The 14,346-nt window shown below is 41.3% G+C and overlaps 1 protein-coding gene across 1 annotated transcript in view; it reads left to right on the top strand.

The window, feature by feature from the left end:
• The window catches only part of LOC121317692 (dynein heavy chain 8, axonemal-like), a 151,382-nt gene that overhangs the window by 120,301 nt on the left and 16,735 nt on the right, over positions 1 to 14,346 (top strand). The window contains exons 65-74 of the mRNA XM_041253848.1: positions 3 to 121; positions 600 to 703; positions 811 to 987; positions 1,099 to 1,266; positions 1,512 to 1,727; positions 3,436 to 3,573; positions 4,915 to 5,042; positions 8,133 to 8,304; positions 8,912 to 9,067; positions 12,189 to 12,344. Coding sequence (XP_041109782.1) covers positions 3 to 121; positions 600 to 703; positions 811 to 987; positions 1,099 to 1,266; positions 1,512 to 1,727; positions 3,436 to 3,573; positions 4,915 to 5,042; positions 8,133 to 8,304; positions 8,912 to 9,067; positions 12,189 to 12,344 — 1,534 coding nt within the window. The remainder of the gene's footprint in view (positions 1 to 2; positions 122 to 599; positions 704 to 810; positions 988 to 1,098; positions 1,267 to 1,511; positions 1,728 to 3,435; positions 3,574 to 4,914; positions 5,043 to 8,132; positions 8,305 to 8,911; positions 9,068 to 12,188; positions 12,345 to 14,346) is intronic.

Raw genomic sequence — 14,346 nt, forward strand, 5'->3', positions numbered from 1 at the left:
AGGTATCGGCGAAGAGCACATGTGACACCGAAGTCCTACCTGTCTTTCATCAATGGTTACAAAACAGTTTATGCTGAAAAGCATGAGTATATAAATGATCTAGCTGTGCGCATGAACACTGGTAAGTGCACTGGAGCTGTGTCAAACCTCACTGCTTTTATTTTTTATAAAAAATAGTAAATAAAATATATAGTTATTTTAATATGACAGGCAGGGGAAATAAAAAGGGTCTCGCTGGGGAAAAACGTGGTAAATTCCATGAAGGCAGTGGTTGCTATTTTCTATCTTACCCAGCCTTCAGCTTTTTTTTTTTTCATTTACGGTGGTAAACTTTCATAAAGAGGAAACTGAGTTACATAATTAATTGATCCTGGGGGTCAAATCCTTTATGGTCAAATCTGGGATATGTAGGTTGTGACTGGCAGAAACACAATTGTTAACAATAATACAATGATCAGTATGTTTTCAGTACAATAAAGATAATATTGATAATATGCATGAATTTATCTGCCACTCTCTTAAACCCAATACCCAGTCTATTAATGCTACAAAACCAGGAAGAAACAACTTGTGTTTACTGTAAATTCTCACGCCAACAGGTCTGTCCAAGCTGATGGAGGCCAGCGAGTCTGTAGTTCAACTTTCTAAGGACCTGGCTGTGAAGGAGAAAGAACTTGCTGTGGCTTCTATAAAGGCTGAAAAGGTTGGTCAAATTGTCAGTTTGTAAACATACCAAATCTCCTTTGAGCTTTTTTTTTTTTTTTTTTTTTTTTTTATAGTCCAATGTGTTTTTATGTGATTCCCTTGCAGGTGCTAGCTGAGGTAACACTAAGTGCAGAGGCTGCATCTATAGTGAAAAATGAGGTCCAACAGGTGAAAGATAAAGCTCAAAAAATTGTAGATGGTATTGGAAAAGAGAAGGCTTACGCAGAGGTGAAACTGGAAGCTGCTAAGCCTGCCTTGGAGGAGGCAGAGGCTGCTTTAAATGTGAGTCATTTCAATATATAGTAGGCCTTCCAACGAGTATCTGTTTGTAAACATGCACAATTTACCATAAAGGTTTCACTATAAATTTACTTAAAATTAATTGTCTTCCAGACCATTAAACCAGCAGATATTTCAACAGTGCGTAAACTGGCCAAACCACCACATCTGATTATGAGAATAATGGACTGCTGCCTTTTACTGTTCCAAAGGAAGCTGGAAACCATCACTATGGACCCTGAGAGACCCTGCCACAAGCCATCCTGGGGAGAGGCACAGAAGGTTATACAGTTTTATAAAGTCTCCAACTGTCCACTCTGGTCTAGTATAAGTGAGATACCGTTGACATTATTTTTTCGATTCCTCAATATAGAAACTTTAATAATAAAAATCAATTGGGTAATACATGAGCCTGAAGCAAAGAAGCAGTTAAAAAATTGTTTCCTCAAAACAAGCTTAATTTATATTCTAATCTCTAGCTAAGTGTTTTTCAAGTTATGGTTAGAACTTTATATGTTGTGTTACAGTTGTTGAGTGCTAGCGGTTTCCTGCAGAATCTTCAGCAATTCCCAAAGGACTCTATCAATGAGGAGACAGTAGAGCTACTGCAGCCTTACTTCCAGGTGGAGGACTACACCCTGGAGAATGCCAAAAAGGTCTGCGGGAATGTGGCAGGCCTGCTCTCCTGGACTCAAGCCATGGCCACATTCTTTGGGATTAACAAAGAGGTCCTCCCGCTTAAGGTAAGGGCTTTTTACAAAAACATTGAAATAGCACAGAGGAACAAATTGGTTACACTAGTGTACATTTTGATAAGTGAAGTTTTCCAGAGATAAGTTGTGTGGAGGAAATCAATCCTATGGTGAGAGTACTGTAGCATGAAGTAAACCCAGAAAGAACAATTACAACGTTTACATGCACTGGCTACTTGATTTGTACATGAATACTTGCTGTGCTTGATTTGTATCCAGAGTACGACCTCCATCAGTAGTAATAGCAAATTATAATTTTGAATATGAAAACACTATTTACTTTACTTGAAGAAATGTATTTAAAGAAATGTATATATTTGTTTTATTTAAAACAAGTGCACGTGTTACGGGTCGTCATGTAGGCTGTCGAGTCCCGCAGCAGATTTATTATCTGGATACAAAATAAGAAAGACGGCAATGCTGCTTTCACTTCAGTGCTCAGGGAAGTTCTGATTTATTTCTGCCATTAAATAAAATTCACACAATTACAGGAAGGATATGTTGTTTTGGTTAAGATATACTTCAGAAATATCGAATTGGCATTCTGTTTTAATAACTATGCAATAACATTTATGCAATAACACAGATTTTTTCACTCATATTAAACATGTGGCCCTGTAGTCCTCAGAAATATCCATGTGGTTATGCACTACTTAGCATTTATTTTTATGAGCTTCTTAAGGAATAATTAGACAATAACACAAGTTTTATATTCTTGAAGCAACATAAAGGTATTACTTAAGTCTACTAAACCTTCAGCGATCAGTGAAGTTCTGAAGAGAAAGTACCAATGCCAGTCTATATCTGTCTCTCAGACAGTGCAACGAGCAGGACACCTCTCAGACTACAAGATTATAGCATAAACCAAAAAATATGCATGTGGAAGGGTGGTGGGTAATTCACTGGCACAGGAGACAGACAAGTGAATTTGGCAACACCGCACAGGTGCCCAGTTTTATTTCAGGGTGCTGTTTTTTCTTTAATCCCGCAGATGGCGCTGTGGGTCCGTGGTCTGATTTACCAACGATGGTAAACAGAACCACGGGCATACCAAGCGATGGTACACAATACCGGCGCCCTTGCAGGTGCTTCAAAACAATAATTCAAAACAGAAGGCACAAAGAAAGAGGGAAAATAAAACAGTAACAAAAACTGCAAAGAAAAGGTGCTGCACTTTGCAGCGATATCCCGGTCGCCGCTGCCCATGCGACCCGGATCACCATCCTACACTGCCGGCTCACTAGCCTGCTCTGATATACTAATCAGGGGTCTGCCCAAGGGTTCCCCGCCCTCAATGTCTCGCTCTGAACCTCCGTTTCTTTCTCTCCCACTGATTCTCGGTCGTTGACCAGCGCTTCCGCACTCTCGGCGCGTTTAACAGGACAGAGCTGAGGAAACAACAGAGCGTTAATTTATAGGGCTAACAATCTCCCAAGACACGTCTCTCAGCCATTCAGAGAGGGGGAAAGTCCACACACCCACTTTCCCACCTCCCCGTGTCACTGCCATGAGTCTCAGGTGGTTGTTGGACGACTGCCACCCTCTTCCTGCAGCCCGTGAACACGCCAGCAGAGTCAGCACAGATCTCTCCCTGTTACAGTGCATTATACAGACATTTCACAGGTAAGTACTTTAGTTTTTAATCTTGTGGGTGCTACACATGTGTGAAACTCTCATTGTACCCTGTGTGTCCATGTAGGCTAACCTGGTAATTCAGGAAGGACGTCTGATTGTAGCAAATGCCGAACTCTCCAGTGCTCAGGCACAGCTGGATGAGAAACAGTCCGAGCTGGACAGAGTACAAGCCAAGTTTGATGCCGCCATGAAGGAGAAGTTGGTGAGTAGTCACAGGGGTTTAGGATTCTCAGGAAAGTGGGAGACAAGGTTGGGTGTGGTCTAGTGGTTAGATTTTACTTTGTGCTTGTGGGATTGTTATCCCTACTCAAAAGTAAATGCAGTATACAAACAGAAAGGATGGAAAAGAAAATGTATTTAGAATTATAGACATTTAAATTAAAACAATATTCCACTTTTACAATCAAAACTACTTTTTTGTGCGATCTCATTTTCCAAAGTATCTTGTATTGTTTGTGTGAAGTTGAATTGCTGTGTGTTTGTAAAATACATTATAGTAATCTGTTGTGTATCCGCCCGTCACATATCCGCCCTAACTGTTTATCCACCATGATCATCCTCTTCAGCAACGTTAGTTTATTATTGAACAGAGTAGATTAGTTCAGATATTGTAGATCCAACTCAAGTTTTGTACACTGTGTTGTATGTGCTGTGTGTGCTACCATTGCTGGTAGTGTCACATGAACTGTTCAGTGTGTTGATATGTAAATAAATACTGTTCACTTGTGAAGTGTATCAGCTTCAACCTCCGTATCGATCTCCTGCCTGTCACTCAGCAGCGAATGCACACACCCACACAACAGACGGCTACTCTGTCAAAACCATTAATACCCTGTAGCTTTCTAAACAAGGGATTTAGAAGAGCTCCCAAATAAAAACTGAATATTGTGTGAATATAGTAATTGTTACAGGTGTGTATACTGGTATTTAAAACAGGATTCATTCATCCGACTTTTTACATATCTGCCCTTATTCTGGTCACACCGCAGTCGGCAATGCGATGGATTACTTGTATTTTTAATTGTTGAGGCAGCAAAGGGTTTTTTTTTTTTTTTTTTTAATAAAGCTGAATACAATCAATTATTGTACTATCAAGTTTAGTTTTTGGCCAATTTTGGAAGGTAGGAAGTTTATACATTTTCTAAATGAAATATATCCTTCTGGAAAATCCGCCACAACATAGTTTGTATGTTTTTAATATAAACTAAATGATTTGGAGAGTTGTATAACTTGTTGTATAACTCATGATTTGGAGTATTTTGTTACAATACATAATAAAATTACTCTGTTAAGACTGGCCATAACCAGCTTTACTCAAAAACACTGTGTGTAACTTTGAACCTGCCAAGACCTTTTTTTAATTAAATAATTAACAAGTTTCTTTTGCATGTTATATGTTATCCTAACTATTGAGCAGAGTGGAGTTTCTGATAACATTAGAATGTGGGAGCAGAGTTATACCTCTGAATTAGACTATTTTAAGGTAATGGGCATTCAATTTATCAAAGGGATATTTAAAATACAGTTTTATTGTATTATGCAGGACTTGCTGAATGATGCAGAAGTATGTAGAAGAAAAATGCAAGCTGCATCAAAACTAATAGATGGTCTAAGTGGAGAGAAAGTACGATGGACCCAGCAAAGCAAAGAATTTAAATCACAGATTAACAGGCAAGTGAGAACAGGCTAACAGGGTGCTTTAGAGGGTTACTGTTAGTACTCTTTCAAATTGTAGAAATTCACATTCAGTCATCCCGCATAACAACATGACATGCCACAGTCTCATAGCTAAGAAACATATTGAGGTAGGGGCCTCATATTTGCAGAACTATAAACCCGGCATGTTAAATGTGTTGGTGATCTTATTATATTTAACTCCTAATTTGGCTTCCATATTGAGGTCATGTGATTCCCTTTCAAGTATGAAATGTAGCCATTACCTGATGGGATATAATCTTTTATAGCCCGAATTACCTGAGCACTTATATTAAAGCTGCTCCTTTGTGAGCCCCGTATGTGTCAGCGTCGTCTCCTTCCCCAGGAGATAAATACTAGTGATGTATTTTTGTTCAGCCTTTGCCTGAGGAAGGAGTGAGCTCTGACTTTAAATCATAACTATAGAGGTAAGTTGATTTAATTCCCTTTTTCTTTATATTTTGAAATAACTTTTTTTTTTAAGCGATAATTCTTCTTAGCTTTAGGTTCTAATTAAGTCCCCTCCTCGGCTTTGTGCCCTCTGTGGGCTGACCATGACAGGGTCTTGATCTGGTGGTCCTCCATCCACACCTTGATTGACCTGGCCGTGTGGCATGGAGCATTGTCCTGCTGGAAAAACCAATCCTCAGAGTTGGGGAACATTGTCAGAGCAGAAGGAAGCAAGTTTTCTTCCAGGACAACCTTGTACTTGGCTTGATTCATGCGTCCTTCACAAAGACAAATCTGTCTGATTCCAGCCTTGCTGAAGCACCCCCAGATCATCACCGATCCTCCACCACATTTCACAGTAGGTGCGAGACACTGTGGCTTGTAGGCCTCTCCAGGTCTCTGTCTAACCATTAGACGACCGGGTGTTGGGCAAAGCTGAAAATTGGACTCATCTGGGGGTGCTTCAGCAAGGCTGGAATCAGACAGATTTGTCTTTGTGAAGGACGCATGAATCAAGCCAAGTACAAGGTTGTCCTGGAAGAAAACTTGCTTCCTTCTGCTCTGACAATGTTCCCCAACTCTGAGGATTGTTTTTTTTCCAGCAGGACAATGCTCCATGCCACACGGCCAGGTCAATCAAGGTGTGGATGGAGGACCACCAGATCAAGACCCTGTCATGGCCAGCCCAGTCTCCAGACCTGAACCCCATTGAAAACCTCTGGAATGTGATCAAAAGGGAGAAAAATGGTCACTAGCCATCAAACAAAGCCGAGCTGCTTGAATTTTTGCGCCAGGAGTCGCATAAAGTCACCCAACATCAATGTGAGAGACTGGTGGAGAGCATGCCAAGACGCATGAAAGCTGTGCTTGAAAATCAGGGTTATTCCACCAAATATTGATTTCTGAACTCTTCCTAAGTTAAAACATTAGTATTGTGTTGTTTAAAAATGAATATGAACTTATTTTCTTTGCATTATTCGAGGTCTGATAACGCTGCATCTTTTTGGTTATTTTTGACCAGTTGTCATTTTCTGCAAATAAATGCTCTAAATGACAATATTTTTATTTGGAATTTGGGAGAAATGTTGTGAGTAGTTTATAGAATAAAACAAAGATGTTCATTTTACCCAAACACATACCTATAAATAGAAAAACCAGAGAAACTAATAATTTTGCAGTGGTCTCTTAATTTTTTCCAGAGCTGTATATGTATATATATATATATATATATATATATATGTAATATATATATAAATAGTAGCAAGTTTCTAATTATTTTCTGTTTGTCTTTCAGAAACCCAGCACGCGCATAATATGTCTCTCTGTGCTAGATTCTGTATCCGTACACAGATAGTATACTACGTTAGCCGCCTGTTTTTTTTCGAGACACTCCCAAACCCAAGAATTAATCTTTCTGTCAGAGGACCACAGTTCATAATAGCGACTTCGCCCAGAGGTTGTGAACTTTATATGTGAAAGGTTCGGGTGCGCAGAGATAAATCTCTTTGTGACCCAGGAATCCACCCATATTGTCCCCGCTGTTATTCCCTAGTGGAGAGCAGTCACCTTCTCGGCATAGACCCACTGCCCACAGATGGCCCAGGACTACTGCTCTGCGCTTTTCCACCATTGCCACTGCTTCCGCCATGTTAAAATTGAGCATACTTCCTGATGGCCCTGGTTAAATAGCGGCTGTCAATGTGGTTTGCTGACACGGTCAGGATTGCATACGATGTAGACAACCTGCCCCCACCAGAAAAGGTCACTAGTCACTCCACGAGAGGCCTTGCAACCTCTGGGCGTTATTCCATGGTGCATCTGTCGCAGACATCTCCAGCGCTGCAACACTGCCACTCATTCTGCTCTTTAACATACTCTTTAATTATTGTTCCACTTTAAGTTCTGGGGTAGTTAGCCACACACCTCTTGAACTTCTGCTGCTAAATGCTCAGGTTACTCCATGTAACCTTGCAGCATATACACTGATGGGTGTCCTCATCAGTCCTCGGCCAGAATGCTAACGGCAGTTATCTTCTATTTTAGTATATCTGCCGGATCTGCAAGTCCTTCACTTGCGACGACTTGGGTATTGTATCCCATCAGTAATGGTTACATTCTTTGATTTGAAAGGAAACGGTTATTATCATAAACCTGGTTCCCTGAAATAGAAATGTAACCATTTCCCTTTAAGGTTGCTACGTTCACTCCAACGCTCACGTCTGAAAAGAAAATGGTGCTGAGCCTTATGCGTCACTTGTATACATTTCCTGGGAACTGAGCAAAGGAGCAGCTTTGATATAAGTGCTCAGGTAATTCAGGCTATATGAAATTATATCCCATCAGGTAATGGTTACATTTCTATATCAGGGAAACAGGGTTATGATAATAGCCTAATGTTTTTAAGATTCCGGGGAATAGTGACACTGTACATTGAGTTATTAGACCTTACTTGTAAAACTTTAAGGACTGTTTAAAATTATATTTTTTTAAGGATTGTTGTTTGAACAGTGTTTTTAATTGTCTATGTTTTCGTTATACTTTTCTGCACATTGTTGTATTTATAGACGTTTTTATTGTTTATTAGTTTGCTGCTGTTACTCTACCCTCTGTTTGTAGGCTGGTTGGTGATGTGCTGCTGGCCACTGGGTTCCTGTCCTACTGTGGCCCCTTCAATCAGACCTTCCGCAACATCCTTCTCAAGGAGACTTGGGAAGGGGAGATGCGCTCACGCAAAATCCCCTTCACTGACAACCTTAATCTCATCTCCATGCTGGTAGATCCACCCACGGTGCGAAAACTTGTGATATATAAAGTCTTGTTTATGTACCTGCTGCTGGAAGTAGTTGCAAATACATACTAATTATATACAGTATGGAGGCTTGTTATACAGCATGTCAGTTTATTAGCAAACATTAAGGTGTAAGGATCACAATGGCATGTGATCCCTTGCATAAAGGAATGTGATTCCACTGTTGTTTAATTTGCTCGAACTAACAATGTGCATTTGCCAAAATAAAAATATTCTTTATTTGTTTTTATTAACATATGAATATGCTATGTGTTAAAAAGCTTCCTAAACATCTAAATAAAAAAAAAATTGAAACTATTTGATGTTAAATGTGTAGCTTGTGTCCAACAGCAATGTGGGCTAGTGGTTAGAACTGAGGGACTGTGAGGCAGTGTTGCCAAGTGGTTAGAGCTGAAGGACTGGGAGGTAGTGTGTAGTGGTTAAAGATGAGGCACTAGGAGGGTGGCAGTGTGGTCTGGTGGTTGAAGATGAGAGACAGGGAGGGAGGCAGTGTGAGGTGGTGGTGTGTTCTAGTATCTTATCGGCAACTAAATTGCTAGAATGTGTCATTTCATCTGATGCCTTTTTAATTTGCTTCTATCCCTAGATCAGTGAATGGAACCTGCAGGGGCTGCCAGGGGATGATCTCTCTGTGCAGAACGGCATAATTGTAACAAAGGCAACCCGCTTCCCACTACTGATAGACCCGCAGACTCAGGGCAAAAACTGGATCAAGAAAAAAGAGAAAAACAACGAGCTGCAGGTGAAGGAGTGCTGGGGCCCTAAATGGTTTTGAAGCTTTTAATCCACTGGTTTGCTGTGTAACCCTTGCAGGACCTCATAAGTCTTAAGCAGTGGTGAGAGTGGTTCCCTTTCAAGTATGAAATGTAACCATTACATAATGGGTGTTTACCTCCTAAAGACCCAAAACCTGAATATTCTATACCAAAGCTGCTCAGCCGAAATACAATTCCTTTAATTTTTTTTTATGGGTAATTGACGAACTATACCAAAGCTGCTCAGCCGAAATACAATTCCTTTAATTTTTTTTAATGGGTAGATTGCTGTATTTGCAATTATTATGACAGCCCCACAATAGTATGGCAGTGTGTGTGTGTGTGTGTGTGTGTGTGTGTGTGTGTGTGTGTGTGTGTGTGTGTAGTATGTATATTATAATATATATATATATATATTATATATATAATAATATATAATTATTATATATATATATATGATAGCGATATATATATAGTTCCGAATCTACCTGGTACCGTCATGGTTCCCAACGAATCTACCTGGTACCGTCATGGTTCCAACAGGGCTGTTAGTTTATTTTAACAAGCAGACTTCCTTCAGTCTTGTGTGAGTACTGACTGATTGGCTTTGCCAGTAGCTTGCACAGGTGGGAAACCCTGTACAGTGCTACCTGCGGTAACTGCTAACTGGTGGACCCACACCATACCGGTAACGAGGTCACCAACCCACTCCATTCCTGCTTAAAGAACTGGGACTGAGGTTACCGCACCGGTGCCGTACCATAGCGACCCAGTACCACCGATCCGCTATCAACTAGTGCTTACATCTGCGGTCCAGTACCAAGCCAGTCTTGTCAGGTCTTGAACAGACCCATTGCTGTCTTTAAGCAGACCGAGGCAGCACCTGTGCAGTGTTACTGTACACTACATTGCTACTTGCATAATGCCTGGGTTTTATCCCTGCGAGACATGCAAGGCCAGTCTGCCTGTTGAGGACAAGCACGAAAGATGCTCTTTCTGTTGGGGGCCAGATCACGCAAAGGAGGCACTGGTGAACTGCAGTTTCTGTGAGTTTTGTACCAGCAGAGCTTCTACCACTGATCAAGAGGGCCATGGCAGTCTTGCAATTACCCTGGCCTACAGCAGATAAGACAAGGCATTCCATCTTTGATGACGAGCCTACCACCTCTCTAATACTCCACCTAATCCAGACTTTCTTTTTGGGATCCAGTCGTCCTGGGGTCACCCAGCTACAGCTCCTGCTATTTCCCGGCATGTAGACGCGACATGGTGGTGTCGCAGAACGTAGCAGCTCTACTGCAAAAATTGACTATTCGCATGATAGACCCCCTACTCTCATGGGTTCTACTCCAGGTACACCCTAGTGCCCAAACGTGATGGTGGCCTCAGAACGAACCCCGACCTCAGACAGGTCAACCTGTCTCTGAGCCGAAGGATGTTGCAGTCAATCTGGCGGGGCGACTGGTTTACCACGATGGACCTCAAAGATTCCTAATTCCACATCCCCATAAAAGCAACGCACAGGAAGTACCTACTGTTTGCCTTTCAGGAAACAGCATATGAGTTCCGGGTCTTGCCATTTGGTCCCTCTCTCTAGCTCCCTGTGCTTTTATAAAGTGCATGGAAGCTATCCTGGCCCCATTGAGACTCAAAGCATCAGAGTGCTCAGTTATTTGGATGACTGGCTCAATTGTTATATTTCTTAGTTATTTTACCTCTTGTCTCCAACCTTGTTCACCACTCTCCGAACACCCCTTCACGTGCAGCCAAAGCTGCAAGTCTTTTATAATTTGTGACCGAGGGACTAACTAACTATCAGTTATTATATTATCCCATTCTGCACGGGTTTACAAAGTCTGCGTGACTGTCAGCTTGTTAAACAAGCAGTAGCTGACAGTCACGCATTCTCACAAGGAATTTAAAACAGTACAAAATAACCTGGCGGATGGCGCCTCACTTGCTGTCACCTTCACAAAGTGAGTGAGCGAGATGCATGCATTTTCCATAGAGAAAGCCTGCTTAATTTTTACAGGACAAAGGTTATGCCCCTTACCAATCTTGGCTTTTCCTGTAGACAATCTCGGCATTCCATGTCAACCAATCAATGGAATCTGAGGCTTCCTTCCACCGCCTTTCCAGTCTGACAAGGAGCTGCAGCTCCATGCTCTTTGCCCAGCAGGCATGGCAATTTCGTAGGCTTTATTCCAGGGTGCATCTGTCAAGGAAATTTGCATTGCAGCAGCGTGGGCTACTCCCCATGCTCTTACTAGGTTCTACAGACTTAGGTTGTGGATCCTCAAAACTCTGATTTTGGAACTAGTGTTAAGGACAGCTTCCAAGTCGATACTTACAACACAGGGATAGAGGAGAGTTTCTCCCTCTGTTCTTTAGCCCTAGCTACTTGCTACTGGGGTTCGTAATGGTAATGCACAAGGCATCCTCAGCTTAGCCTTGTAGCATTCCAGTGGTTCTGCAATATTGCCCTTGTGACAGCTTGGGTATACTCACCCATTAGGTAATGGCTGCTTGAAAGAGAATGTTTTTATCATAACCCTGGTTCCCTGAAATAGAAATGTAGCCATTAACCTTCAAGGTCGCTGCGTCTATGATAGCAGCAGGATTTAAGGAAAAATGACTGATGTCTGTGAGTGCTTTCATTTTATGCCCTTGGTGGTGGGCCATGACTGCATCACAGGCTTAGCTGAGCAGCTTTGATATAGAATATTCAGTTTTTGGGTCTTTAGGAGGTAAACAGCCATTCATGGTTACATTTCTATTATATTGAAGCAGGGTTATGATAATAACCTAATGATATGCTCTCAAGAAAATTTACCACAGTAAATCTGCTCAGTAATTTGGGATTTTACAATGCCTTGTCATGTATTTACCATGTTTTACTATGGCTATACATAACTCTTGTTATGCTTTACCTAACTTACCAGTGATTTATCATGCTTTTACAGGCTTTCACAATGCTTTAAATAAACTGAAATGGGTTGCCATAGTATACCACAGTAAACTTCCATATTTCACAGAGGAATACAAAATAAAATAAAACTAAATAAGTAGAAAAAGGTTTTGAGAAGAGTAACACCCTTTTCCCTGAAGGCAACCTCTCTGAATCACAAGTACTTCCGCACGTACCTGGAGGACTGTCTGTCCCTAGGACGGCCGATGCTCATCGAGGATGTGCGGGAGGAGCTGGATCCAGCACTAGATAACGTCTTAGAGAAGAACTATATCAAATCAGGGTCAACTTACAAGGTAAAAATTTAGCGTCAATGGTATTCTAACTGATACAGTGTACTGTAGAGGAAACATAAGTCAGTTTAGCAATCTCACTTTTTATTTTGGTTGAAGGGGTGTTATCAATACTTCAAGTGTAGACCACACCAAATTAACATTTTCTTGACAAAAAGTAAAACAATTAAGAGGATTTTCTAGGTAACATAATAGATAATACATAATAATTAGAAAAATACAATTACAGTGCTACAGTTCCAATGTCATTGCTTTTGATTTGCAACAAATGTTCTGACTGAGGGGTAGATATATTAAGATAGGCCAGATGCAGCACAAACATACCGCAATTTGCATTTTCATTGTGACAGTTCACAAATTATACATTTTGTCGTATGTACTAAGAGAAAGTTAATGAAAAGAGCCGCAAAATATACTAATTTAAATATTTTTTGCATCTTCTTAGTGAGATCTCTAGCATTACATATGCGAGAGTCAAGCAGCATTGTTCAAATAAATAGTGGGAGTTGAGTTGTGGTTTGCTGTAGCAGTGTGTGTCCGAAAAATAACGTCTATACATGCAAGGGTGCAAGAATCAAAACAACATTGTTTCCCTTTCAAGTATGAAATTCACTGACCTGAGAGAGAGATAGATCTAAGAACAGATAAGTACATATAGGGTTATGTCTGATTGTTCACTTCTGTCATATCACTTATTGTGATTATTTTACTTGTTTTAGTAAAAATGTTCTTCATGTACTGTGCACTCAGCCATGGTTGTTTGTTAGTCCCTCAGCGTTCTTGTGCTCTGCGCGAAGCTGACTGCTCTGCTGCCCCTTCCTCGGGATCAAATGCCTAAGCTGGCTACTGGTGCTGTCATAAACTGCTAGCTTCAGTTGAAGTGAAAAATAAAAATTGTGTTTTTTTATTGTAAAAAATATATTAAAATAACGATAACTCTTTGTTTACTGTTTTGTGTGAAAACAAATTGTTTTCTCTGTTGTACTGTTTGCTTTTTTTCACAGAAATATTAACGCGGTTTGCAGCTTTTCCCACAGTGTCTCTGTATTGCAGAATTAGTGTGAAGACTATTAGGGCTCTAGCAATGGGCTTTCCTTGGGTTCAATGTGTGGTTAGCCAAAAAGCGATATAGGTGAACATCCCTATCTCGCTCCTGCTTCCGTTCCCACCGGTACTTTGTACAATGAACAAGGTTACCTTTCAGATTCACTAGCAGTTGCTGGGGTCAGATCTACTTCGGGTCTGATTGCTTGCAGTTCTTCCTGCAGTGTTTCATTGACGCTGTGGTCTCTGCTTGCAGTACCATTGCAAAGACTGTCACGGCAGGGTTTTTCAACCGACATTGAACCACGGCGGTCTGCTGACAGTGTCTCGGCACTGTCTGCAGGCTCTATTTTAGTGGACACATTCAGCTCACCTACGCTTAGGCATAGCGCAGGGCAGTGTTACCAAGACAGAAGTTGTCACCACAGATGTGTCCAGACTCGGCTGGGGCGCTGTGTGGAATGACAGGAGAGCACAAGGAATATGTAGACCCTTGTGGCAGGGTCTCCTAAATATTCTGGAACTGCAGATGGTGTTTCTAGCTTTGCAGAATCTTTTACAGGAGGTGCAGGGGAGACCAGTATCCGAGACAGCTTCTGTATGGCATTCCTCCACTCGCCATGCTCCAGTTCTGTTTCGAAAAGATCAGGTAAGACCGGGCCAGGGTGTTATTATTGGCCCAGGAGACTGTGGTTTTCAACACTGATACATCTCCTGAGAGGCCAGCCGTGGAATCTACTGAAACGATGCGACCTGCTCAGTCAGGCACGGGGGACGTTGTGGCATCCCGACCCATTGAGCCTGCAGAACGACACTCTACAGAATACGAGAGCGCAATCCACACGTTCCCAGTATAAGTACAAGTGGGGCATTTTTCAAATGTGGTACCTGCCTAAGGGATTAGACCCTACAACCTGTCCCACAGGAGTTATACTGCAGTTTTTACTGTTTGATGAGGGGA

Source organism: Polyodon spathula, chromosome 6 (genome assembly GCF_017654505.1).
Source record: "Polyodon spathula isolate WHYD16114869_AA chromosome 6, ASM1765450v1, whole genome shotgun sequence".
Taxonomy (NCBI): Eukaryota; Metazoa; Chordata; class Actinopteri; order Acipenseriformes; family Polyodontidae; genus Polyodon; species Polyodon spathula.